Source organism: Geospiza fortis, unplaced genomic scaffold (assembly GCF_000277835.1).
Source record: "Geospiza fortis unplaced genomic scaffold, GeoFor_1.0 scaffold195, whole genome shotgun sequence".
Lineage (NCBI taxonomy): Eukaryota > Metazoa > Chordata > Aves > Passeriformes > Thraupidae > Geospiza > Geospiza fortis.
In genome coordinates, this window is record NW_005054324.1 from 5,206,814 (window position 1) to 5,232,382 (window position 25,569).

The 25,569-nt window shown below is 35.6% G+C and overlaps 1 protein-coding gene across 1 annotated transcript in view; it reads right to left on the minus strand.

Moving 5' to 3' along the window:
• Window positions 1-25,569, minus strand: part of GRM8 (glutamate metabotropic receptor 8) — a 314,925-nt gene that overhangs the window by 107,687 nt on the left and 181,669 nt on the right. Inside the window, exon 7 of the mRNA XM_005420915.2 lies at window positions 13,150-13,350. Coding sequence (XP_005420972.1) covers window positions 13,150-13,350 — 201 coding nt within the window. The remainder of the gene's footprint in view (window positions 1-13,149; window positions 13,351-25,569) is intronic.

Genomic DNA, 25,569 nt, shown 5'->3' on the forward strand with positions numbered 1-25,569 from the left:
TCTCCAGTTTGTTAAAGTTACAAATAATAAATAGCTTTGTAGGTACTTTTTCTTGCTCCCAAACATTTCTTTTTGGTTTGTTTAATGTTCAGTTCCCCAGCTTTGTCAGCACCTGTCACTTACTGTCAGAATTACTTTTCTAAGTGTATTACAGAATGACAAAGGTCTGCATTTACATCTTTTTATCCACCAGTTCTTCCTACCAGTTTTGGTAGGCTTTTTATAACCAATTTTATTTTTATTTTTCCTAAGCTGTTTTTCCATCTTCCTTTCCCTTTGTAAGCTTTGCAAATGGCAGATTATTTTCAGTTTTAAAGATGTTTTCATACTGGTATAATTTAAAATCTTGTTTCACAAGATGCATTTAAACAATCTTCTTTAAGATTAACAATTTTGTCTGTAAGGAGATTTTAGCATTTGGTTATGTCTTAATTACTCTATACAATCTCTGTGCATGCAAGGAAGAATTCCATGTGGATTGCTTTTCCTCTGATTGCTTTTAAAGTAGACACAAATAATAGTCTAATTTTATTGATATATAATTTATGGTTATTATTACTGCATTTGTTACTGATCATTAGATTAATATCTCTCTGCAGAGTAGTGTTATGATATGACTTTTGCACATATTCTAAGTTCCTGCCATCTCTTTTTTATTTGGTAGACATCTTTCAGGTGATTTACAATAAAAACTCATCACTTCATTCCTAGCTTCTATCCTTCAGCTCATTTTTTCTCAAAAAAACCAGAATAATATTGCAGTCCTCTCACCTGTTTTTGGTAATAGATAACTCACAGAGTTTTATAGATTTTCTCTGTTGTCACTGGAGGCATCTATACAGAGCAATTCATCTGGCATATTTTAGAGAATTAAATGATGAGGCAAACCATGCCCCACTAAATGACTTTCTCACCATTCAGTCTGAAAGCTCTGTAATCAACTAGTTCATGTGTAGACAGCTGCACTCACCACATCTAATATGAAACAAATTGAATTCTCTTTTGAATATTCTATTCAATTTGAATAGCTAAAGCTTCTATGATCCTGTATTATTCCATTTCTATTCTTGTCCCCTCTTCCACGTTATCTAGTTGCATGACACACACAAAATAAGGCAAACCCAATACATCATAGTAGTTTTGCTATGACCTTTCACAACACTAAGAAAACCTGAACCTTTTATCACCTACATCATCATGTGTCTGTACTGTTTCTGTTATTTCTCATGGAGAAAAACAGAAAAAGCAATACCATATAAATAGTCCTTGTCTCTAATCTATGTACTGTTCAATATTTGTAGTGTGTCAATCTACTGAAGTTATAAGCCTTTCTGTTTTTCTGTGCCTAACCTTATTACTTTCTATTTCCTAGCAACAAATCATGGTTCAGGCACAGGCTTTTGACCTTGTTCTATAGGAATCATGTTCATTTGTTCTCACCCTCAGTGCTTTTTCCACAGACTTCTATTATTGTCGGGTTTCATCATCCTTCAACATTTCCCTACTCGGAAACCTTTGTTACATATCTTTCCAGCAATTCATACAAACATGTGTGCTCATACCTATTTAATACTCCATTAGAAACCATTATCAAGTCAGCATCATGAAGATAAAAGATTTAAATTTTCAGAATTTTTTTTCATTGATCTGGTTGTTATTGATTCTGACAGAGGGATCTCTGAGGAAGGACAAAGAAGCAATTGTATCAGTAGCAAGGAAGAAAATCTAGGAGAATTTATAGCCATCTTTACAACTTTTGAAGTGTCAGAAGGACATACAAAACCAAGAAAATAAAGGTAGACAGATCTGTATTAATTTTTCATCTATGATCCTTAATAAAAGATCTATGTGTAATCTCAGAAGACACTGAACCCCATGAGAATCATTCCCTTTTTTGATCACCTCCCATTTAGCCACTATACATCAACATTTACAAGGTCTGTGTTATCACAGACTCCAAGGACTTCACAATCTGAACAGATCTATATAAAACAGGATGACATTTTTACAAGACAAGGAACAATAGAAAGGGCCAGGCTCCAGATGATGTTTTTAGTGACCAAGATCTGAGTTGAATTTAATTATCTAAGAACTGTCCATGTGGCACCAATTTGCATCTCTAAGTTACTAAGTACCAGCATTTACACTCCCCCTTTCAGAGGCTCCTCAGCTCAACCAGTGAGGCACACAGCTTTTTCTTCACCCACATGGCAGCTTGGTTCCAAAAGGGAGAGGAACACTTATTTTTTGCCTATTTCTCTGATCTGAGTTTTCCCCTCTGGACAGAAATCAAGAGAAATGCATCTACAAACTCACAGGGATCCTGGATGCTGAGGGAGGCAGCTCAGCTCTGCTGTCACCTTGGCACGTGGGAGCCCTGCCCAAACACAACAGCCAGTTGTGTCCATGTACCATGCAATAATTCACTAAAGCCCTGTATCTAAACCACATTTTATCCCTTCATATTTGCTGTGCAAATTGATGTATGCATTAGGAACTTGAATTAACAACTTGGGTTTAGGAACATCTGCTTGAACATTACTTTCTTTATTTTACTCATGTCTCAGAATTTTCTGTTTCACTATACAAGGTTTAGAAGAACTCAATCATTAAAACAAGAAACTTATGAAAACCATGTGCCTTTTATGCCTGGGGAAGAAAGAAACCTTGCCTAAGCACATTGTGCAAAAACAATATCCGTTGCTGGTAAAAAACAGTGAAAGTGACAAACAGAAAAAATTATCAGTGTTTGAGCTGCAATTAGTCCATGCATAAAGGAGGATCAATACAACAATTTGTAACTATCAAAAGCTGGAGCCTTTAAAATCTAGCTGGCATGGCAGAAACCTTCCCACAGAGGCTGTATGTCAATATAAGGATTATTTTCAAGCACCCTTAGTTGTTTTTCTCTAACATGATAAGCAGTGGACTCTAATATCCTGAGGCTTTCTCTTCAGATCTCTGGGTAGGACTTGGAGAGCCACACCAGAGACTGCACTAAATAAGCCTTTCAAGTTTGTACAGTCTGGCATGTTTTGAGGAGTCTAACTGCCCTGTAGCTGCATATCCTGCATGCAGATGATGACTTGAGGTTCCATATATCATTTCTGCCTTCCCCTAAAATGCATAATTATCATCCCAAAAAAGTGGGACACAGCTACCATAACTGTCCATATTATGAGCTGTGACTTGATGCTACCTAGGGATATAGTTATAAAATGTGATTATGTGTGACACAGGAGCACTGCCAATACATTTTTGTCTCTCAAATCAGGATCAAGCTACATTGGAGCAAGTCCAGGGTAGCCCTTGGGTAGCTGAAGAATTACACAGGAAAACAGAACATTGATCCAGCTAGAGTTCAGGGTGAGCAATAATGTATCTTCTGTGATTGTATCTGTTTCCTTGGCCTTACAGTTAAAAGAAAGAAATCTATTACTTAGGTCTCCATAAGATACATAAGATTTTGCAATTTTTCTTATCTTAAAGAGTTTGATGAGTATATGTATGGCAAACCTTGAGAGAAAAGAAATTCTGAGCAGCCAGCAGAGTACAGTGCATAGGTGATAAATAGCTACTTCCTTTCCACCAAGTCTGTACAAACTCTATCCTCTGCCTGCCACAAGTAAGCACAAACTCCCTTGTCTTTCCACTGAAAAACATACAGCTCCCAGGGAAATATTCATTTAGTAAATGTCAAGGACTATCTCTTGCTGTGTGTCTTAGGGTGGTTTTATGATGTTTGTATCCCCAGTTGTCTGTTTTGCTTATGCTAGATATTGAGTTTCCTGCTTTTAAGATTAGATTGGAGAGTGAAAGGGTGGAGCAGGAAAAGCAGTAGAATATTTTTGCAGCTGTATTCAAAAACAGAGAGATAAGAACTTCAGCTGTCTCTCTCTCGCTGCATGTTGCCTGCAGCACAGACAGCAGGAAAGAGCTCTCCTTTGCTTTTAGTTATTTTTTTATAGCTAGCTGAGGCAGAGGAGTTTCCCAGAATGTGGCTTGTCTTCTTCTTGGAACTGATTGCCCCTGCTCTGGACTGAAAACCCAGAAAAACACCAGGAGCTCACACCTGTAGCACACCGGGGCGCGGCATTTTCCAGCGCAGGAGGGACTGACAAGAGACTGAAGGAGCTGAGCTACAGCCCACAAAAAGGACCCTCTCTGAATCTGCCATCTCTTCAGAACAATGAGAAGTTCCATTGTTTAGCATTATTCATTTTCTCATGTTTGTGAATACTTTGTTTGTTAAATAAACAGTTTTTTCCACTTCTCTCATAGGTGATTTACCTCCCTAACTGGCTAGGGGAGGGGCAGCTTGAATCTGCTTTCTAGAGGGACCTCTTTGGAAGTTCCCTCCCTAAATATGCCCTAAACCAGAACAAATAAACTGTGCTGCTCTTCTACTCCTGCAAATAAACATATGTGGCAGAGAGCACCATTTTAGGAACCATCTTCCAGTATACAGCAAGTGCAACACCCAAATTCAGAGCCACATCTAAGTGACTAGATGATACCTATTATAAAAATAAGTAATTTGAAATGCAAATTTTTTTCTATCTGTTTGCTCGGCAGTTGACCTGGATTTTGGGCTTTCTTATCTTTTTAAGAATCCTTTAGAGCTTGTTAAGTGATGACTTTTCTATAGCTGGTGTCCAGTATGGTTGACAAACAGTAGTATTCCAGACCCAATAAAAGAAACACTAAATTTTCTATCAAATATAGTATGGTTGAAACTTTATAAACCTAGTGTTGATAAATATAATATTTCTGAGATTTTCTGAGATTTTTCCTTTTTTCAACTAATCAATGAACAGATAATAGTAATATCCACTTTTCAAGAAATATTTGTGCAAACTGATGATGTTGCTCCATTGCAGAATGTAAAATATAAAGGGTGAGTCAATTCAATTCAGTTAAATACTCACAATCTCACAGCATTCAGGTTGGCTCACTGAGTTTTAAATCCTCCAAGCACTGGAAACTTCTGAACAGTAGTAACTAGAATCAATTTCTGTCTGCTGTAGTATTTGAATGTTGTTGTGCTTGTAGGACAAGATCACAGATTAAAGATAAAATTATTGCAATCATCCTCTAACACTTTTCCTTGATTAATTTAGTCTGAATAGATCAATTTTCTTCTTCTCTGTTGTTTGTTATATTGATAAATTCTAGTTACAAATGTCTTGAGCAACTCTGAATCCTTATCCACTTTAAGTTAAAACATTGGGAAAATGTTACAAAGAGACATGCAGTTAGCATGTACCTAGAATCCAAATACAAAAGAGTACTGCAGGAACAGACATAACATTTTGGGTCCAATCTCTTCAACATAAAACATAGCATGCTATGTTGCCAAAATTATTGGATACCTTAATACTCAGAAATAATAAGAAATACTTCCTTTTCTGGGTTGGAGAAGCTTCTAAGATACACTGTCTTCCACATACTTAATATTTCATACTATTAGATATGCTTTAACTGCAGAAAACACAGAAGCAGATGAGTGTCCATGGTACCTAAATGCAAATGGACAGGTTCTCTCTGGTAGCCTTGAGAGGTACCAGCCTTCCCCAGTTATATGAAGAACAAGACACGTTGGAATTCACCAGCTACTGAAACAGGGAAACCAATTGGCCTGTATGGGATGAACTGAATCCTGCCTCTTTCCTCTTGAATACTTTGCTGAGTCTCCTCGGATTCTCTCCAGTTTTGCTTAAGATCACATCTGGTAACTGGGTCTAACACAAATAACTTGCTCTTGAATCCAATACTCCTTTGATTATGCACCTGAACTTGGTTGATTACTGCTGAGTACATCTCCCTAGAGCAGAAAAACTAAACAGTGCCATCTGATTAGCTTTAAAATTATTCTCTCTTCACTGTAATTCCTATGCCACAGTATTTAGTCTACACGATTTCACTGCCATTCCTTTTAATATAAAAAATTTTCATTTTTCTCTTTATATTACAATGTAAGATTTATCAAGATAATTTCACTGACAGTGACCCTCCATAATAATTACTCTATTTTTTGGGTTTGTCACTTATAGGCCATTACTAGATACAGATAGATGACTTTTTACATAAATGATTTATAAATGTAGCTTCTTTATACTATCAAATGCCATTAACAAAAACTTTTTTCATTTTTTCTTCTATATTCTCTCCAATGTGTCTTATTTAGTTTTTAAGTAAATGTTGTAAGAAAATAAACAGGCTCATATTATTCAGTTACAGAGGTATTAAAACCAATCTATTTCCCCTCACATCTGTCCTGATGGCTTGCAGAACAGTTGTACTACCAAAAAGGCCATAAATCAACAAGCGCGGAAAATTAGAAATTTGTACAAACATTCTCATTTGATTTGATAGATTTAAGAAGAGATTTTAAATTTAAACGTTCAAGTTAGGAAGCTTTCAAAGGTATCATTTTCCTCAAAACGTGTCAGGTCTTCTTCTTGTTAATAAAAGTAAGGATATCAGAAGAGCTTAAAAATGCTACAGAACTGAAACTGTGTTGTTTCTGACACAGACTACAGGGTAAAAAAATCCCACAATTTCTTTGCACTCAGATACTTTTTTGCTTGGAATGACAAGGGTTAATTTTTTCAGCCTCTTTGCTACAGCTTGAGTTTTTCACTTGATCATAGTAGAAAGGATATATCTGGATATCCGTACCTATCAGGAGATGCAAATCAATTTTCATTGAGTAATGAGAGTAAATCCTTTATCACCTTCCCTAGCATATTAATTATTAAAATATCTTATGAATTAGACCTTGTTTCTCAAAACATAATTGACCTCAGTCAAGTTCTGCATCATGAATTTTGTATGTGGAGCATATATATTGCTCAATTAATCAGTACTTAAGATCTGTACATAAGCAAAAGCACAGCTATAAATTGCACTTGCTTTTAGGTTCTACATTCTAGTTTCACACCAATAATTTTCTTAATCACTGATTTTAATCACATGGACTCGTGGTGCACCTCAGAATCACAGCAGTTCCAAGCTCTGCTTGCTGAGCCTGCTTACATTATGGCTGTACATTACTTAAATCCATTAAGAGTGATTCAGATCACTCTGCAATTTTAGTTCCTTGTACAGCCACCTGGATTAATTCCATTAAAATAATTAGCATGCCAAAGCAGAATTTATTTGAAATCACTCCCTGTTAATTCTCAATAATAAGTTAACACCGGTAACAACTCTTTAATTTATTTAATATAAAGGCTCGGGAAATTGGACATCAGGATTCTTTGTTACAAGTGGTGTGCCCTAGTTCCCAATGCATTTGCAAGCCAAGTCAGACAGCTGTGAAACTATGACAAAAGTACATGAAAAGGATTTTGAATTTAATTTTATGAATTCAGGTCTATGTTTATTTAAGCTTTAGCCACATTTTCAAACATTTCTCTGTACCACCAAGATTTCCAAAAAAATTACATAGAATTTTGACATGTGACGTAGGTATGACAGAAAAAACATCACAGATCTTAATAAAACTCCAGCAGACATTCCCACTGCCACTCCCACTTCTGCAACTGAAAGCTGTATCTATTTTTTTAACACAGTACAGATTAGTGAAACTAGATTTGCTACCACAGTGAGTCCTAGTAAGGTCAGCAGCATTCTACCCTTCCCAATTCATTGTTAATCTTATTTATCCATATCTGATCTATTCATCTGCTATTATCTCACATTATACTTAGACAGTTTTTCGACCCTATCAGAATATGGTACCAGTGGCATCCTGTGATCCTAAGTGTTTCTGACAGTAAAAAGTTCTAAATTATGAGCTGCCTATAAAAACTCATCACTTGCAAAAAAATGCAAGACGTGCACAATTTAAACTATTTTTAAAAGGTTTTTTTTTCTCTAAGGATAGTTGTAGACTTGAGAGGAGGAATTTTAAAAACCTGAGTGAGGAGCATAGCACCAGTACATTTTAAGGGGGACGTTTAGTTCTATTGTGCTTAATGCCTCAAAAAACGTCAAAACTTATCAGCCTGAAAGTGCACCATTTTGAAGCTTCTGCTTTAATGATAAATAATGATTTGAGAATGCAAATTTTGTACTCGGTGAAAGAATAGAGAGGTGTCAGCTTTCTTGAAGAAAACATTTAAAACAGTATGAGCTGAATATTAAGTCAAGAGAGTTTTGCATAGATTGATGTTTTAGCAACTTCAAAAAACAGCAGAAGAAGATTAATTTTGTAAACGGCTGATTCCACAATAATGATTCTCTAGAGGGTTCAAAATTCTTTATGAAAAATCTCATTCTTCTGGGGTTTCTTTAAATGTTCTGTATAGATGCTATCTCCTTAGAAAAAAAAAATATTACAATGTAGAATGATCATTAATTTTTATTTTAGTTGACACCTTATTTTGAATTAGCCTGCTAGCTTCTGTTCTTTTATTCTCATTCTCTGGTATTATTCTGCCATTTCAGGATGAATTTTTTTATATTCCCTTTTTAAACGGGGTTAATGCTGCAGTGTGTCTCTGTGTGTTCAGGCAAAATTAATTTTTTCTCAAAGGCATTAAATTAACATATCTAAAAAACAAATAACAGCAAGGCTTTCTCGTCCACTCAGACTATGAAATTAGTTCTGGAAGAATAAAGTAAAACATTGTAAAGTGGGGTTAGGTGATAATATTTTTCTTTCTTTCAAGTCCAGGTAATGTTATAGAATCACGGCAAGACTGAGGTGGGCAGGGAACTACGGAAATCACCAAGTTCAACCCCTCTCCGTAGGGCAGGCTCAGCTAGAGGAGGCTGCCCGTGACCAGCCAGGTTCTGAGTGTCTCCAAGGATGGAGATTCCACAACTTTTTTTAACCAGCCTGTTCCAGTGTTATTGTGGATTTGTCACAAAATCTGAGAAAGCAACATAGTTGCTGTACTTTGTCCAGACAAGACCAAAGAAAAGATTGCACGCTCAGAATATATTTCAAGTCTTTTCTTCACCAGGAGAGGGAAGTGATGTTGCAGTGACCTCTTGAAGAAGCAGACATTTACCTAAGCACTGAAGGCAGAAAGAAGTCAGTGCTTCCACCTATTATCTGCTCCATTCTCTATTATCCCTGCTTGCATAAAAAAAGTCAAGTTACCAAGTATCCCTATTACTCCCCAGGAAAAATAGCCCACCAAAGCAAATAAAATGTCTCTTTTCAAATATGTGAGTAGAGGTCAAGTGCTGCCCTTAGCTTTATAAGTTTAAAACTCATATTATTATATCTGTAAATACATTTTGTTACAGTTACATATATCTCTATAAGTTCTAAATTGTGTAAATGTAAATATAAATACAAATATATGACTAAAGGTAGGCAAAAAACAGCTACTCTACAGTGCCCATAAAAAGAGAGCTTGGGAGGAGAGAGAAACACACACAAAAGAGGTGGAAGGAAAAAAGAGAGTTTTATTCCCATCCAAGAAATAGCACTGTATCCATGCTGTAATTCCTTGCCTGGAAGGAAGTACAAAGATAATTTTTTTTTTCTTAAAATCAAAACAAAACCACCTTTGAAACACTTCCATCCACTGCAAATGCATGCTCAAGTCCTGTTCCTGTTAACTGATGAGCACTTATGTTGAATTCAACAGAACACTTCTCATGAAACACTCAGCACCTGCCAGCATAAAAACTCTTATAAAACACCTGCTTGTTTTGTAGACAGAATAATGAAGTTAAATAGAATGAGAACACTAGAGTAATGTGATGGGAGATCATATTGAATCATGCCACAATTACCCTATTGTGCATATCACCATTTATAAATCCAATTAAGAGAAAAACTCTTCTCTTTAGAAAACTTTAAATACGAAATACCAGTTTTGCATAAATATCCCATTTGGATACAAAGAGTCATAGGAAAAATCTTTCAAATGTGGCAACATATTAAAATAAGAACATCTTAAATGATAATATTCACTTTTTGCTTGGGAAAAAGAGAGATAAATAGAACCATGAAACTTTCAAAAGTTGATCAAATAATATTTTCATTGACCAAAGAAACAGATGGGCTGGTTATGGTCTACTAAAAGTAACCATCAAGAACTCAAGGTACTAAGTATGCCATATCTCAGAACACTGCTTTTCTATTTTCTTTGGAAAACACTTTAGATATACACACTAATAAGCTGTACTAGTTACATGTTAGAAGTTTCTTTTCCTAATAAATTAAATTAATTTTAAAAAGCCCATTATAAATGAAAAGTAATAGAGTCTAGAGACCATTCTTTCCTAGCTCCCCTGTGAAAAACACAGGCAACAGTAAGACAGGAATCTACACTCAGCAGTAACTCACATCTTGTGTACAAATAAATTTCTTATTTCTATTACCAATCAAGTTCTCTCAGATTTAAAATCATTATGAACTATGAGGTTTTCTGCATTTAGCATACAAGTGAAAGAATATCTAAGCAGAAACAAATGTCTTAATCACATCCTTTCAATGTGCACTGGTGGTTATGGTCACCCTTCAGTCATTAAGGTGTCATGAAATATTACACAGATGAATGCTTCAGGGAAGCAAATCTTCATAATTTGTAAATTAAAATAAACTAAGTAAACAAAAATAAATGCTCTTCAAAGAGATTTCTTGCAATCAAAAGCAAATCAGTTACTCCAATAAACAGAAAAGTGTGGGTTTTCTCACCCTTGCAAATACCCTCCATAAGACAGAGGTCTTTCAGAGCACAGATCACATCTTGTAAGGTGAAAACCACTAAGTTGAATGTGTCAGCATATTAACTGGACTTGAATCTACTCACTACCACATGAGTGAAGATGGATATACTGAATAGAGGTGAGAAGTTGGTTCAATATGCATAAGGGTAGGATCATCTTAAGGAAATCATTATTGAAGAAAAGGAAAAAACAGCCTGTCTCAAAAATGTCAGTTACTCCTTGATATAATTTTGTTTTACTATGAATATGATTATATATTGCAATTGACTACTCAGAGAGAATTCTGGATGATTTTCCACTCCTGCATCTATTTAAAACCTGGATGGGCATGGTCCTAAAGAACCTGATTATGCTAATCCTGAACTAGGCAGAGGGTTGGAGTAGGTGGAGGTCTTTGACAGCTTCAGATGGGCTGTGCTCCTATGATTGCTAGGGTAGAAAAATGGTATCTGGAATGGCTAAGAAAGCCAGGGTTTTCCTTCCATTTATCAGTAAATTTTTTATATAAGACATTATTACTGATTGAGGCTAGGATGCACATCAAAACTAATGTGCATCATATCACACAGCATTACTGTTTACTCCCAGCATGGAAGTCTTGTAACCTGTGCAAAATATTCACCTCTGTCAGACACAGTAGTAGTGCTGCCCTGAACAGGAATTGTGGATTGATAGGAAAAGGCAAAGTGTTTAAGACCATCTTCTTCTTATGGCTCTGAATGCAAGACTAAGAAAATAAAATGTTTGGGCATATAACACACCCAAACAATTGGTACACTGGTACATAATGTGGACTCGCCTAGTATGGGGAATATTAAACATATCCCATGGGACAGGAAGTTAACTTCAAATAAATGTTTCTTTTTTTTTTCATTCTTTTTTTCCCCTCTCTTTCAGTAAATCACTGTTTCAAAATCAAATAAATTTTCCTTAGTGCCCAGAATGCTTTCATCTGTTTATTGCCGTACTTAGAGTCAGCAGCAGAAATTTTTACAGGTATTGATGAAATATAATTATCTAGGGAGTGGAAGCTTTCATATAAAAATGTACAGCTTATCTTATTATGCTAAACTTCCATGTGCACCAAATGAAAATAGATCACTTTATGCTTAAACAACACAGAGCCAGAAAAACATCTACTGGAAATGTAGGTAATTATCACTGCAAACCTTACAATATGCTGCCTACCTTTTTCATCATCACAATATTTCCCATTTTCCAGCAACATTCTGTGTTCCAGGTGTTCTTTAAAATCACTAAAGAATCATTTAGACTTTTGACTTTATATTCCTGGAGGCAGGGATTCCCTTTTCATAAAAATTGCATAGAAAGAAAAAAACTGTGAACTATAACCAACATTTGTATCAACCAAGTAGTCTGGTCTATTTCCTAAAGCAAAAAACGCTTCCACTCAGATGTTAAATTCAAAATGACCTTGTGCTTTTTTTCAAAACTGCTTGCAGCTGAGGTCATTGGAATAAACTGGGATAGGGAGTGCTTCTCTCTGCGTTGTCAGAAGGCGTGTGTAGTACGTGAATTACCACCAAGTAAGGAAAAAATCCCAACCAAAACAGAGCAAAGTACATAATTCCATTTATTTGTAAAATAATGGATGAATTACCACCAAGTAAGGAAAAAATAATTCCATTTATTTGTAAAATAATGGCAAATATTGTCTATAATAATTATTACTTCTAATGAAACAATTTAAGGTTTTGGCAAATTTATTTCACCATCAATTATGTGCTACACATTTCAAATCTATATTCATCAATTAATCCTGTTTGTTGTTGGCCTCTACTGTTAACAGCATAAGGACCTGTAACTACATTTCCCCAGCAGGCAGATCCCAGCTCCACAGAATATTATGTAGTGTTGTTTAAAAATACATATTTTATTTGTGTTAAAGCTCATGAAATTACTTAGTCAAAAACAATGAAATGGAAAAGAAGTTGGAACTGCTAGTGAGTGTTTTAATTGAAATTTAAATATGTAAATCAAAAGTAATTTCAGTATTTGCTTATGTAGGAAATTATTGATTAATTTCAGAAGGAGATTTTCAAAAGGGTATTTTTTTAAATTCTTTCTCTTGCAAACACATAAGCAACCACTGTCAAATTATTTTTACTCAGTCACTAAGACTGTATGAGTCCTCAATTTGTTTCCATAATAGCAGCTTTTCACTGGAATATTTTGATCGACAGATTCATATTTTTAACATCTGCCTCTTTTGGGAGCAGCTTAATGTTAGGATGAAAAATGTTAAGATGAAAAATACACTGGAGGTTTCAGAGCAGGTGGAAAAACTCACAGTTCTGATTAAATGAGAACTGCTTCTAATCCTGTTTTCCACTGTGCCTTAAAATATCCTATATAAAGAATAAAACCCCACTTGTCACTTATGGAACATTTGAGGAAGAGAGGGGCAAAAAAAGAGTCTATGTAACTTACCGTTAAAATTTACTGCCCGGATATAGCTAAGCAGTTCTTTACCATCAGTTGTGCTCATCCTTGGACACAGACCAATATAACCAGGACAGAGATCTTTATGCATGTTGTGCAAGGCATAAGCCATGGAATACACTGCATCAATGACAAACTGAACTTTTCCTTCTTGTTCATAGGCCGAATCTCTTGCAATTCTTTCTAAGCCTGCGGAAGAAAGAGAAAGAGTTTACTTCTACTGGTGCGTGCACAAGTGTGTACCTGCACAAGCACTTGCATGCAAAAATTTACACTGGAATGTAAATAATTACAGCTGGATTGACAGGTAAAGTCAGGATTCGTCTATCCATCATCTAAATAAACAAGACATGGAAAAATATGGCCATCTGGTTTTGCCTCTAATCATTGTAAACTCTGCCAGGTATGTAAACAGTATGTTGATTTCTGGGCTAGGAAAGAGGACAGAAATTTCATTACAAGAAAAATATATGTAGATATATGTATTTCTACAACGCAGTAGAAAAATTCTCTTTCCACATTATTGATTTTCATTCAAGAGCTGTTTATTGTCATTTATAGGACAGTTCTACAGCAGCCTGCCATTCATTTTAGATAAATTTAAGGCTACCTTGATTTTTATCCCCTATGTCTATTGTTTGATAAACATTATTTAAACATGTCCGGGAAAAAAGCTGAATGCTTGCCAAGTGATGTGACCATCTGTCTCCATAGTGAAAACTGCTTATTCTACAACATTTTCCTGTATTTACTATTGAATAACACTTCACATTCAGAACCATGTACTCTTTGCTGTTTCCTACAGGGACATTTATCCTTTAGAGGGAGCACAGAGCAAATCAATACATCGTATAATTTTTATTCTGCAGGATTACCAAAATTCATCATCTATATTCAAGTACAAGAGAAGTTTTATGTTAATAGATGATATTACTTAGTGGAATTGTTAAATAGAAAGATCAGAAAAATTATACTTTAAATAAAGAATCAACATGAAATCCCATGTCCTAAATAGAAATTCAGATGCTGATTTGATGCTCAAATCTTCATTTTCCAGAGAAAAATTGATTGGCAAATCTTGGTGTGAAAATTTGCCCTGCTGAAATCTACTGTGAAATTCCTTTTGCTTCAGTGAACTGAACAGACACCTAGGATATCTACCAGGTTATCAACTCATTCAATTTGCAAATAATCCAATCATGTAATCTAAGATTATATAGAAATGAGACAAAAGTTTATGCAAAATTTTAAAAATATTACCTCTCTATTTTCTTTTTCATTGTTTCTTTTTTATATCTAAACACGGGATTTTATCAGTTCAAGGTATCAATTTTGCTGAGTCCAAATTTATAAAAGTACACTGTTTGTGCCTGAAAATATAGTGGACACGAGATCTTTCTTTAGACAAAGTATGCAAGCACATATGACAAGGGAAAAAAGCCAGGGAGCATACTCAGAAACCTTTCTTCTATTTGTCTGCTGCACTTCAGTACCTCCATCTTGCACTACAGTAATAACATATGAACAAATCTGTAATCTGACAAGCTGTAGTGGTTTGTGCTTTAAACACCCCTGAGCACTGAAAGCAATAGATAGCCTTGAAAAAATCATGGTGTGCTGTTATTTCTCCTCAGGGATTAGTTAAAAAAACATAAAATTGCTACTTCTTGAAAAGCTAAAAACCATTTGAAGAGGAAGGCAGAGATAATTTTTGTGATTTGTACAAGTAGCTTTACAGACACTTTTTAAGACATGCTCTCTAATGAATGACAAATAATTAATGAATAATGCAACTGTACTGCAAATAAATAAACAGGAAAAATCTTTCCTTGAACATGCTGAAAATTACACAATTAGTTGCAGTGCATTGCCCAGACATAAAAGAGGACATGAAGGATGGAAAACATGAAGCTTAATTAGTTTACAAATTTACTGACTTATTTCATTTGGGAACTACCTTCCAACAGCAAATGATGGGTAGAGCTCACGCTCTCCACTTTAATTGCTCCTGCCTTGTTAAGGACTCTGGGACAAGAGAAGGACAGTTTACAGAACTGCTGCAGGCACAGAGCAGACAGTAAGCTGGATGCACTCCCAGAGCTTCCACATTCTCTAAACAGGATGGGTTAAAAGGAGATCCATTTTTATTGCAAGATAAAATAAAATTCCTATCACATAAATGGATATAAGTGTATGCTGAGGGGTGAGGAACTGGTGAAAAACAGTGGAAATATTTTATGTAATAAATTTTAAGTCATAAAACACTAAATGTTGCAAACACTTAAGAAAGTGTATTGTACTAAGTGATACAGATTTTAAAAGAGGAAAAAAAATTTATTCTTCCCTATGTTTAAGTACATATAAAACATTTTTGCATAAATTTCTTCCATGGCATGAGATTTTACCTTCACTCTTCACAGATATGCTACTATAAATTAATTTATCACATAAATTATAGAGCAAAAACCTAATTTATTGGGACTGAGCGTGTTTCTATACATACAAAGGGGTAAGGGCCATCACAGAATTACAATATTTAAATCAGTTAAACCCAGAAGGCAATAGACAAGAGGAGTCTCTGCACTTTGCATAACTAAAAATCACAGCCGAAAAAGCTTTTTCTTCTTTACTTTTCTTTTCATTTTCTCTTTCTGGAATTCTCAAACATCTAAACTAACAATTTATAAAGATGACAAGAACTCATCAATTTAAATTGTGCTGCACTGTTCTAAATTGATGTTTGTGTATAGCAACAAAATGATGCAAATTGTCTAAACCATAAATACGGTCAGCTCCTACAGATATATCATTACTTGATTGGAAGACATGATTATAATTTTTCTTCAGACTTGTATGCCAAGTAATAGTTGTTTATTTACAGCTTGACTCTCAGCTCTACAAGGAATGTTTCTACACACATTGGTGACTTGAAGGAACGTAAAAATTTGTACCTAATAAAATAAATGTTTTAATGCTTCCTTAATGATCACTTCAATTTCCCATCCTACAGTTTTTTCCTCTGGAGAATTTCTTAAGCTGTGTCATTATCAAAAAGAGTAAGAAGGTTCTCCCAGTTCTCAAACCTGCAATTGGCAGACCCATGGTCTGACAGTGTGTCAAGAAATGAGACGAGAACTAGGCTCACCAGTTCCTGACCATCTTTTCCTGATCTCCAAAACAACAGAAATCCAGGGAAATGTGCCACGGTGTTTTCCAGCAGGTTTCCCAGTCCAGCTGTTGAAAAGTGCAAACCTGACGTCAGCAGGATGCCAAGATTTTCTCCAACCAATGAAGGAAGTGTGTAGACATAAGTACTAATGCTATCATCTTGGGCTTGAGAAGATCTAGGAGAGCAATGACACTAGCCCAGGAAATGTCAACTGTTCCTGGATCAATCAGCTGGAAACCTCTTTTGGGAACACTAAAGCAAGCCAAAGGAATGATCCCATAAAGCCTGTAAATGTGGAAGAGGTGCTTGCTAGGTACTCTTGCAGCTCCTGAGCAAGAGTGACAAGCTGGACTGTTGCTGGAGGTGTTGCCTCCATACCTGCACTTCATTTCCCCTTTCCATCCTGTATTTCTTATGCTGCAGGAATAAATGTGAATCCTGCTCACGATGGTGTAATTCAGCTATTGCAGGGAAAGATAAGGAGCATAATAGTAGGAAGATGAGACATGGATTAAGTGGATAGGGATGTGACTGGGGCTACTAGTCTGAGGGCAAAGAAGGTGAAGCAGGTGGTATTGTCAATTCCACAGGCATGAATTCAGAATCAAGAGATTTTAGGGAGCATAATCAAGATAAATTAGGCCTTTACAACAATAAATTAAATGTATCTTCATTGAAAATTCAAGATCATGCAGTAAGTAAATAAAGATTAATGTAAGATAGCTGAGGTAATGAATTCATACATGGGTGATGATATCACCTATGAGAGAGGAATAAGTATCTTAAACAATCAAAACTTAAGTTGCTGATCTTACCAGAAGGGCAATAACCTGGTATGTGATAAATGTTGCATAATTCATCCAAGCTTTAGAGAACTTATTGTTAATGACAATCTTAAAGCTCTTGAAATAATTTCTGGACCCATAAAATTCCATGAGAATAGGAAAACTTCAGAGGAAAGTTCCTAGTAATTTTTCTCTTAAGAAAATAGAAAATTTGAAATAAAGCAAATGGATATACCTGTCTTGTAACTTGTGACATAGAGGGAAAACAATGCTTTTTATTTAACTGCCCCATTTCTGAAAATCACTGGTTTCCTAACTTTTCAGAGCAATCCCATTCCTTCTGTCTCACAAATCTGTTTCCATTTAGTATTATTGAAAGCAATTCATGTACTTGCAGCCTACATTATCTCTCCTGATTATTTTTATATTTTTTAGATTCCATCCCATATATCTAAAAATCTTAATTTATGTTACTTGAAAATAAAAGGCTGAAGTCAAGGATCTTGTATACAACAGCTGCTTAGAGCTTCAAATTGGAACAATGATTGATCATGCAGGGTTTGAGAAAAGTTTTGGGCACTGGAGAGCTTTGGGATGCAAGAGAAGGGCTCCATAGTTTAGAAGAGTAGAGACAGCAGGTATTCAGATGTAGTGAGTGAGTAGGAATGGTATCCTACTAAACAAAATATTAGACTGGCATGTCTTGTCCTTCATCCAGTGAGAACTATTTGCTGAGCAGTGGTGAGGAGGGCCAAGAATCTCCTAACTGTGGTTTTGTCATTGGCAAAGAAATATTTTTATCTAGAGCCTATATCCCCCCCTCCTGTCCGCAATCCCACCAACTCTTTTGTGACCTTGTCCCTTCTCATAAATGCCAGGAAACAAATCTTTTATGGACTGTGCTTTGAATAAGGGGAGAAATCTTCCAGGGACAATGGTGGGAGGACAAACAATGTGGAAGAGGGGAAAAAAAATTGCAGTGGTTTTAGAACGTTTTCTCGTGAACAGCTTTTATTCCATTTGCCTCTCTTTACCTGCCTTTTTTATATACACTTGTGCAGAATTACTGCTCAAAGACAGCTGGACCATCTCTGCAACAGTTGGGGTATTTTTCCAAACTTCTGTTTTTACAAGTCTGAATTTTGGATATCTAGTAATATATTTTTATTTCATAGTGGCAATTCACATTTTTTTACTTACTGATAAATAATTTATCCCCATTGCTTGGCTCTCAAAACAGTTTTACTTAAGCTGCACTTGGAAGCAAAGAAAGTCAAAAACAAATATTATGTTCAATTGATTGTTCCTGTGGGCCAATCCCGATCACGACTAAAACACAATAATTTGTAAGTGGTCTCCCACTCTTCAGCTCAGGCATGATGATCCTCTATTTTTCAGAATTGGTTAGAACTCCCCACCTTTGCAGCAAGAATGTTTTCCACAGAAAGCTGTCATCTGTAAGCACGAGTTGCATATGGTGCTCCTACTGTAGTCTTCCCGATTATTCAGCTGTTTTCCTCTCCCATTATGGAGTTTGATCTCTCTGAACAAATAATGCAGATCATCATCTTCTGTTACTGAAACTTTAGGGCATGAGATAGGTTTATGGTGGGGGAGTTGAGTTTTCTAATAGCTGTGTGGTAACAGTGATGCATGAGCTAGTTTGCAGAGAGCATCACAAAACCTGAGGCTTCTCTGTAATAGTGTGGTGTCAGTTTAGGAAGCAATTCAGAGAGCAAGCCAAGGATTATATCAATTTTCTCAGCCATTCCAAAAAGAAAATTGAGAATGTAGAAGCAGAGACAGTGAAATGAAGCAGTTTAACTGTATGCTGTTCTCCAGCAACTGATGGATGTGGATTTGTGATTTAGTGAATTGTCTCTTGATGTAATTTTTTGGGGGTTATGCCTCTTTAGACTGACTCACAAAAACCCCAAAATTACAACATTTTAAAAAAGCTACAAGATAGCGAGACCAATTAGAAAAAGTCTGAGAAAAAAACTTTTCAATCCCTACAATTATACAGATATTTTAAAAAATTTCCTATTCAGAACTGGACTGAAACTTCACATATTTTAAACATTTTTTAAATATAAAATAGCAAAAAGAATATTTCACATTCAGTGAATATGCTCCAATAGTTTTCACTTTAGCATCACCATATATGAAAAACTAACTTTTCTTTTTGCTTCATCCTGTAACTGAAGCATCTAAAAAACTCTTGACCTGCCCACAAACATTTTTCATTGGAAATATCATAATCTTTTTCCTGATTTTCACAGTAAATCAGACACATGTTTCAGAAAAACACTTCTAGGAAATGCACAGTAATATATACCAAAGTGGAATTAAAGCATTATCATAGTTGTATTGGTGTTTTGCTCCTATTACTATATATGACATTTACTAGTGTTTTCTCTTAGGAAAGCAATCTAAGTTTGCACCATAAAATAAGATTCTCTATTTTCTCATCTATGTACTTTGAGAGAGTCTCTAACAACAGTTTGAATGTTATTATCAGAGTGCAAAAATTTTCTTATCCTAATTAGTGCCTTAGTATTGCTTAACTATAGCTCCTTGAAACAGTGTCCAGAGTTGGGGAACACAGGCACTCAGAATTCTCACACATTTAAAAAATAAGTCTGCTACATCTAACAGTGACAGTGCTGTGTAAATTCTCTTGCTGAGCCAAGATTTGCTATGATGACAATGTTTAGCTAAACACTAATGTCTGCATTAAAATAAGAAGGATACACCATAAGATATGTCGTCTCCTTAGCCAACACATCAAGAACCACAACATGCATTTAAAAGAAGATATGTATAAAAGAATACAGTGGAATAAGCAAGATTCCTTTCAGGCACATGACTAGTCAGTGTCTATGGAACTGCCCATGTTGGAACATATATTTAGTAGGAACAGAACTTGATACTGGGTATATATTTTCAAAAGTTGTATTTCCTAGTTATTGTGGCTTGGAAACTACAAAAGTAGAGATCTGGTCCACTGGTTCACTTTCTGATCACCATGTGTCTGATAGCCTGAGAGCAGAAAACACCTGCAGAAAAAGAGAAAGACACTTTGGAAGTTTAAGTAAGAGGGAGAGAGACTATTTCATGATGAAGCAAGGATACTGCGTAATAAATAAATCTGACACCACAACAGGTTTCATTAGATTTTGTCCAGCTATCCAGCCAGAGAGGAAACCACAGCCAACTTTTGCAAACATTTCTATATAATATTTACGTGTATTCTGAGGGTTCCCTAAATATTTACATGGTCATTTAAATATCACTCATTCCCCTCTTGCTTCTTCTGTTTTTATTTTAGGAAAGACACTGAAATCAGAGATCTATCAGTTTTGCTAGACTCTTATACATCTACAAATTTCCTACCATATATCATTGAGAAGTGTTCGTGATCCATTGTCTCTTTCATTCTCCTATACTTCTAGTTTTAGTACATATTAATGTTAAGCTGTTGTTTCTATCTTATTATAGTATCACACTTTTTAAAACCCTCTAATCATATCTATTTTTCTTTACTTGTAACAGTAAAAATTGAATGCACAAGGTCAAGTTGTCACATTTATTATTTTATTGTACATATATCAGTATATAGTAACAGATGAAATTGTGCTTCAAATCTAAAATGATGAGTTTTACCATTAACATTCCTTAAATTCTAAGCAAAAATAAGGAATTTCAACCTCAAAATCTGTCAGCTTGTTTCGTGAATATGAAATGTGGCTTTACTGATTTTTCACCAAACCAAAACAGTACAGGAAAAATGTTTAAATATAAAAGATGCATTTTTCATAATGAAACCATGTCAAAAGTTTTAGTTTTGTTATTTCTGAACAAAATAACATGAAGATAAAAGAGAAAACTTTCTTAATGTTCGCTAACACAAAGATCTAAGGACTACCTTACTGAAAACATTTTAAATGTTGGTCAAACTTTAGGTGCTTTATTTCTCCCTCAGAATAATGTCAATATTAGTGTTAGCATGAACAGGCAACCAAATATTTTGCTGAATTTCTCAAGTTTGAAATAAATTATATCTCGAGGTAAGTGTGTAGATAGGATCTACATTTTCCAACACAAATTACCCATGGGAATTTCTAACTATGGAAGAAATTGCTAGTGTAACTAGTCCAGGCACACAGGTTAAAATAACTGGTACAATTTTAAAACTTCGCAGGCTGCAAGCAATTCTATGCAGACTTCTGTGTATAACTCCAAAGCCTACAGCAAAAGCTATCAGCAAGAGTAAAGATCTGTACAAGTAACCGAATTTATTCATTTTCTGCTAGCATTTAAACTCAGAGGACCTTCAACACATACAGCAGTACGTATAAAAATCCTTTCTTCTACTTATTGACCATGAGAGCTTTCAAATTTAAGGTTCAGACAAGCAACTGAAGGGACTTTTTTCCTCAGGAGTATTTTTTGTATTTATAAACTTGATTGGCATCATGCTTAAGAAAGGACTTCCTTGCAATTAGAAAGCACTTTTTGGAAGTATATACAGAAAAATAAGCATCCAAGCACGTCACTTTCTGAAGCATTTGTGGCCACTATTTTTTATGAGTCTATTTGGAGACTAAAGAGTAAAGCTGCATCAAGACTTCACCAAAAATATTGCAACATCTAAACTAATCATATTAACTACTACTAAACAGAGGTTCAAGCAACTTTCTTATTTTGATGAGAAGCTCCAAAAGAGCAGAACAATGCAGGTTGCAAACTATTTGTAGTCAGCTATTTATCAAAGTAGCAGATTGAGATGTTTATGCGCCCTTTTCATCAGCTATAGATACTGTAGAAATTCAAGGCCTCTTCAGTTGGAGCTCCTTCCATGGAAGGAGCTTTATGTAAAAGTCCCTTTTCTGATATCAGAGTGCTGGGCTGAATTACCATGAAGGTAATGTGGGCTGGATGTCTGCTCTGGCTTGACTTGAAGTCTGCAAGCTAAGGGACAGCAACATCCTAACAGGGCCATTTCTGCAATGAATATTTGATAGCTTTTTGATGCAGAGAATTTAAATATAGATTTGGAATGCACTGTGAATTCCCACTCAGACTAAGTGTTTTGATGCCATGATTCACATGAAGTACTGAATAACTTTGGTTGCTCCTGGAAGGGATCTTTCATCAGCTCTGAGTATTTGCAGTTGGTTGCTGAGGTAGGATGCATCTCATGCAGCTTTGGCAGTGTTACAGCTAATTGTCAAACCTAAAGAAAAGCTTTTTGTTTCAGAGAAAACACTTACCCTCTCCAAAAGCAAGCATTTAGGAAAACAAGTTGAAGTGCTCCCCTGAACAGACTTTCTTGCGTACCTAGCTTAAACTATATAGTTAACTAGCAGAGAACCAGTGCTGTGCAAGATAAATATGTATGCTAGTTTAAAACAGTATCTCACACACTACCTACTGTTTAGCCAGCTGCTGTGAGAATAAGAAAAAATTAAGTTGTTCTATTTTCTTACAATTGTTGCAAGGACTGACAATAGCTATATGTCGCATTTGAATTAATTCACAAGGCTCCATGTTACTCTAAGGAGACAAGTATGTAAAAAAATTCAAAACAAATGTAATAAAAACCAATTTAAAATGAAAATAAATGTAATAATGAATCTTAAAATAATTTAACTCTAAGTTGCTGCTGGGTTTCACAGTATCAAAATTCCAAGAGGAAATTTTTAGAGCTAGACAAGATAGAAGTATTCATGACAGAATTTGTATGTGAGAAGAGTGGGGTTTTTTCAGGAAGGAGTAGTGGGAGAATTTTTTCAACTGCAACCGAAAAAGGAAAGCAATGAAATCATACTTTTCACAGCAAAGGAACAACTATGAATTTAAGCATGTAAAAGATCCAATAGTAACATTTTTCAATATTAAAAGCTGAAGAAAATGTCTCTTCCTTCTCTGTCCCATTTTAATGATCCCATCACACTGCAAGAAGTAGGGTATGATGAGGAAAAGAAATAGTAGATTTCACTTTGTGTAGCCAGTAGGAAAGATGCTGCATGGTTAGTGAAAATTAAACACTTTTTTTTTGTTTCATATTTTTCTGTATGACAAGAAAAATAATTTTTGACAGTCAAAATGGAAAACATGGTCTCAAGAACATTGGATTGGAAAAGACTATAATTTTGTCATGTATTACTGTCAAAGTAAACCTATGTTATTTACTGGTGAAACCTAATTTTCTTCTACAAGATATGTAGACAACTGCTGAAATTCATGATTTGCCACAGGTGAAAATCTGTAATTTCCTCACTAGTCTAATTAAAGGTGTTTTTTCAGGACCTGATAAAAATAAAAGCACCATCAATTAGAACTAAGCAGCTAGTTAATGGACTGCTTGATGGCATGAACAGGACATGGACGATTGCCTTCAGGAAGGGGATTTCAGTCTAAAACTGGAAGACAGTTTACCCAGTACTCTTTGCACAGTCTAGAAGACAGCTACTTCTTTAATCACAAACTAATTAGAACTGATTGGCTTCATTGCTAAAATTGCTAAATTAGGGACATTATAGGCGCCTGTTCCTTGAGCAGGTTGGCTGTACACACTCCATTGGCAGCACTTTTACAGCTGCACATATCCCATCCTCACCGGGGCAAAACAGTGACAGCAAGCAACACAAAGTCCCCTTATGGCAGTCCTGTCCCTTTTGGATAGAAAGAATCAATTTGCTCTGCTTTCTCCCCCTGTGTGAATCAGGACAGTTATCTACAAGTAGCTGAAGAGAGAGGAAAGAGGCTTGTCTGGAGATGGTGTTTTGGAGTTGGAGGGAAATAGATATGCTGTCAGGGCTTTTGCAGCAAATCTGAGCATTACCTTGGCTGAGACATGCTAAATTAGATGGTGCTGAACAAGATGCCTGTGACTAAGCAACAAACAACCCCCAGGAAAGGTCCCCACTGTACACTTTAGGCGTCTAATTTAAAAAGTAGTTGAAAGCATGTTTAGCCATGTAAACACCTTAAAAACCCAATACTCTACCAAAATATCTGAAGTATATATTTCACAAAACTAAAACCAAAGCTATCTTGAGCATCTGGGGGACTTTATCCTCTGCCAAGGGCCATCAAGAATTCATGGTACAAACAAGTTTAATTCCTCACAGGGGATGAATCCAGCAAATAAATACAAGTCCGCCAAATTCACTCCTGGCTTAGCACCTGATTGATACTCATTTCTGCTTAAAAATGCTAGTGATTAAGCACTTTCTCATCAATCAAATCTCTCCTTTTTAGGTGCTAATACACTAATAATAATAATAGTAATAATAATAGTAATAATAGTAACAACAAAAACAACAACAACAATAATAATATTAATAATAATTTGCAAAGTACTGTTAAAGCACAGTCTTTACAGTCTTTGTCTTGATAGGAAGTACACACATGGCTATATTTTGCATATCTAAATCAGCAAGTCCCCTAGTATGAACAGCTGTCAGCACAGTAAGGCATCAGTCTTGCAATTCAGACTACATCTTCTAACAGTATTCTAAGCCTGCTGACAATATGTACCCCAAAAAAACAGATCTTCAATCAGGTATGCATGTCACTCTAATACTGAGACAGTGAGAACCTGCTTGGTTGTTTTCATGCACTTGAAAATCGGATGAGAAGGATGGGAATTTTTGGGTATTCTGCTACTATAATTTAAAAAAAGACCACTCGTAATAACCACTACATTGTCATAAGCTTATTTTAGGAACCAAAGGCTGGTCAACAGTCCTGAGCTTGAACAAAACTGAAATGTTTCCATCTACTTTCTTAAAATATATTTTTCAGCTATGCATTTACTTTTGAAGTAATCCAAGCTCCTCTGCAGAATGTCAAAATCTTGTGCAGTTCATGTTCCAATTTACTAACTGCAGTTTGAACTCATTTTACCAAGACTATTTAATTTCTCCTTATTCTTATAAGTTGTATATTTGACAGTCAAATATAATGTGCAGGCTGATGAGAAAATTCCCCAAATTTAGGTGTTTCACCAGTAGATTAGATGTGTAAATGTGTTTTGAGCCCTTCTATATAAGAAACACATCAATAAACTGGAGGATGTTCAGCAGACAGCCATCATTCACAGGAATGAATCACATGCCTTGTGAGGAAAGGACGAAAGACAAGGCTTTGGCCAGCCTAGAGAAGAAATGGTGCGTAAAGTCCCTCAAAGAGCAGATCCAAACCGGGAGATGAACCAATACTCTCCACAATGGTGTACAGTGCAGGACACTATGGGCAAAATGTGAAACAGGAGCTTTAGACTGGTAAAAGCTTTTTTCCAATAAGGCAGCTCAGACCACAGAATGGGTTCCCATAGAAGACATTCCGTTTCTCCAGATCCTTTAGAGATTTTCAAAATCTGAATGGATAAAGTCCTAACTCACCCAGACCCAGCCTCAGGCTGACCCTGTGTTGCGGCTTAAG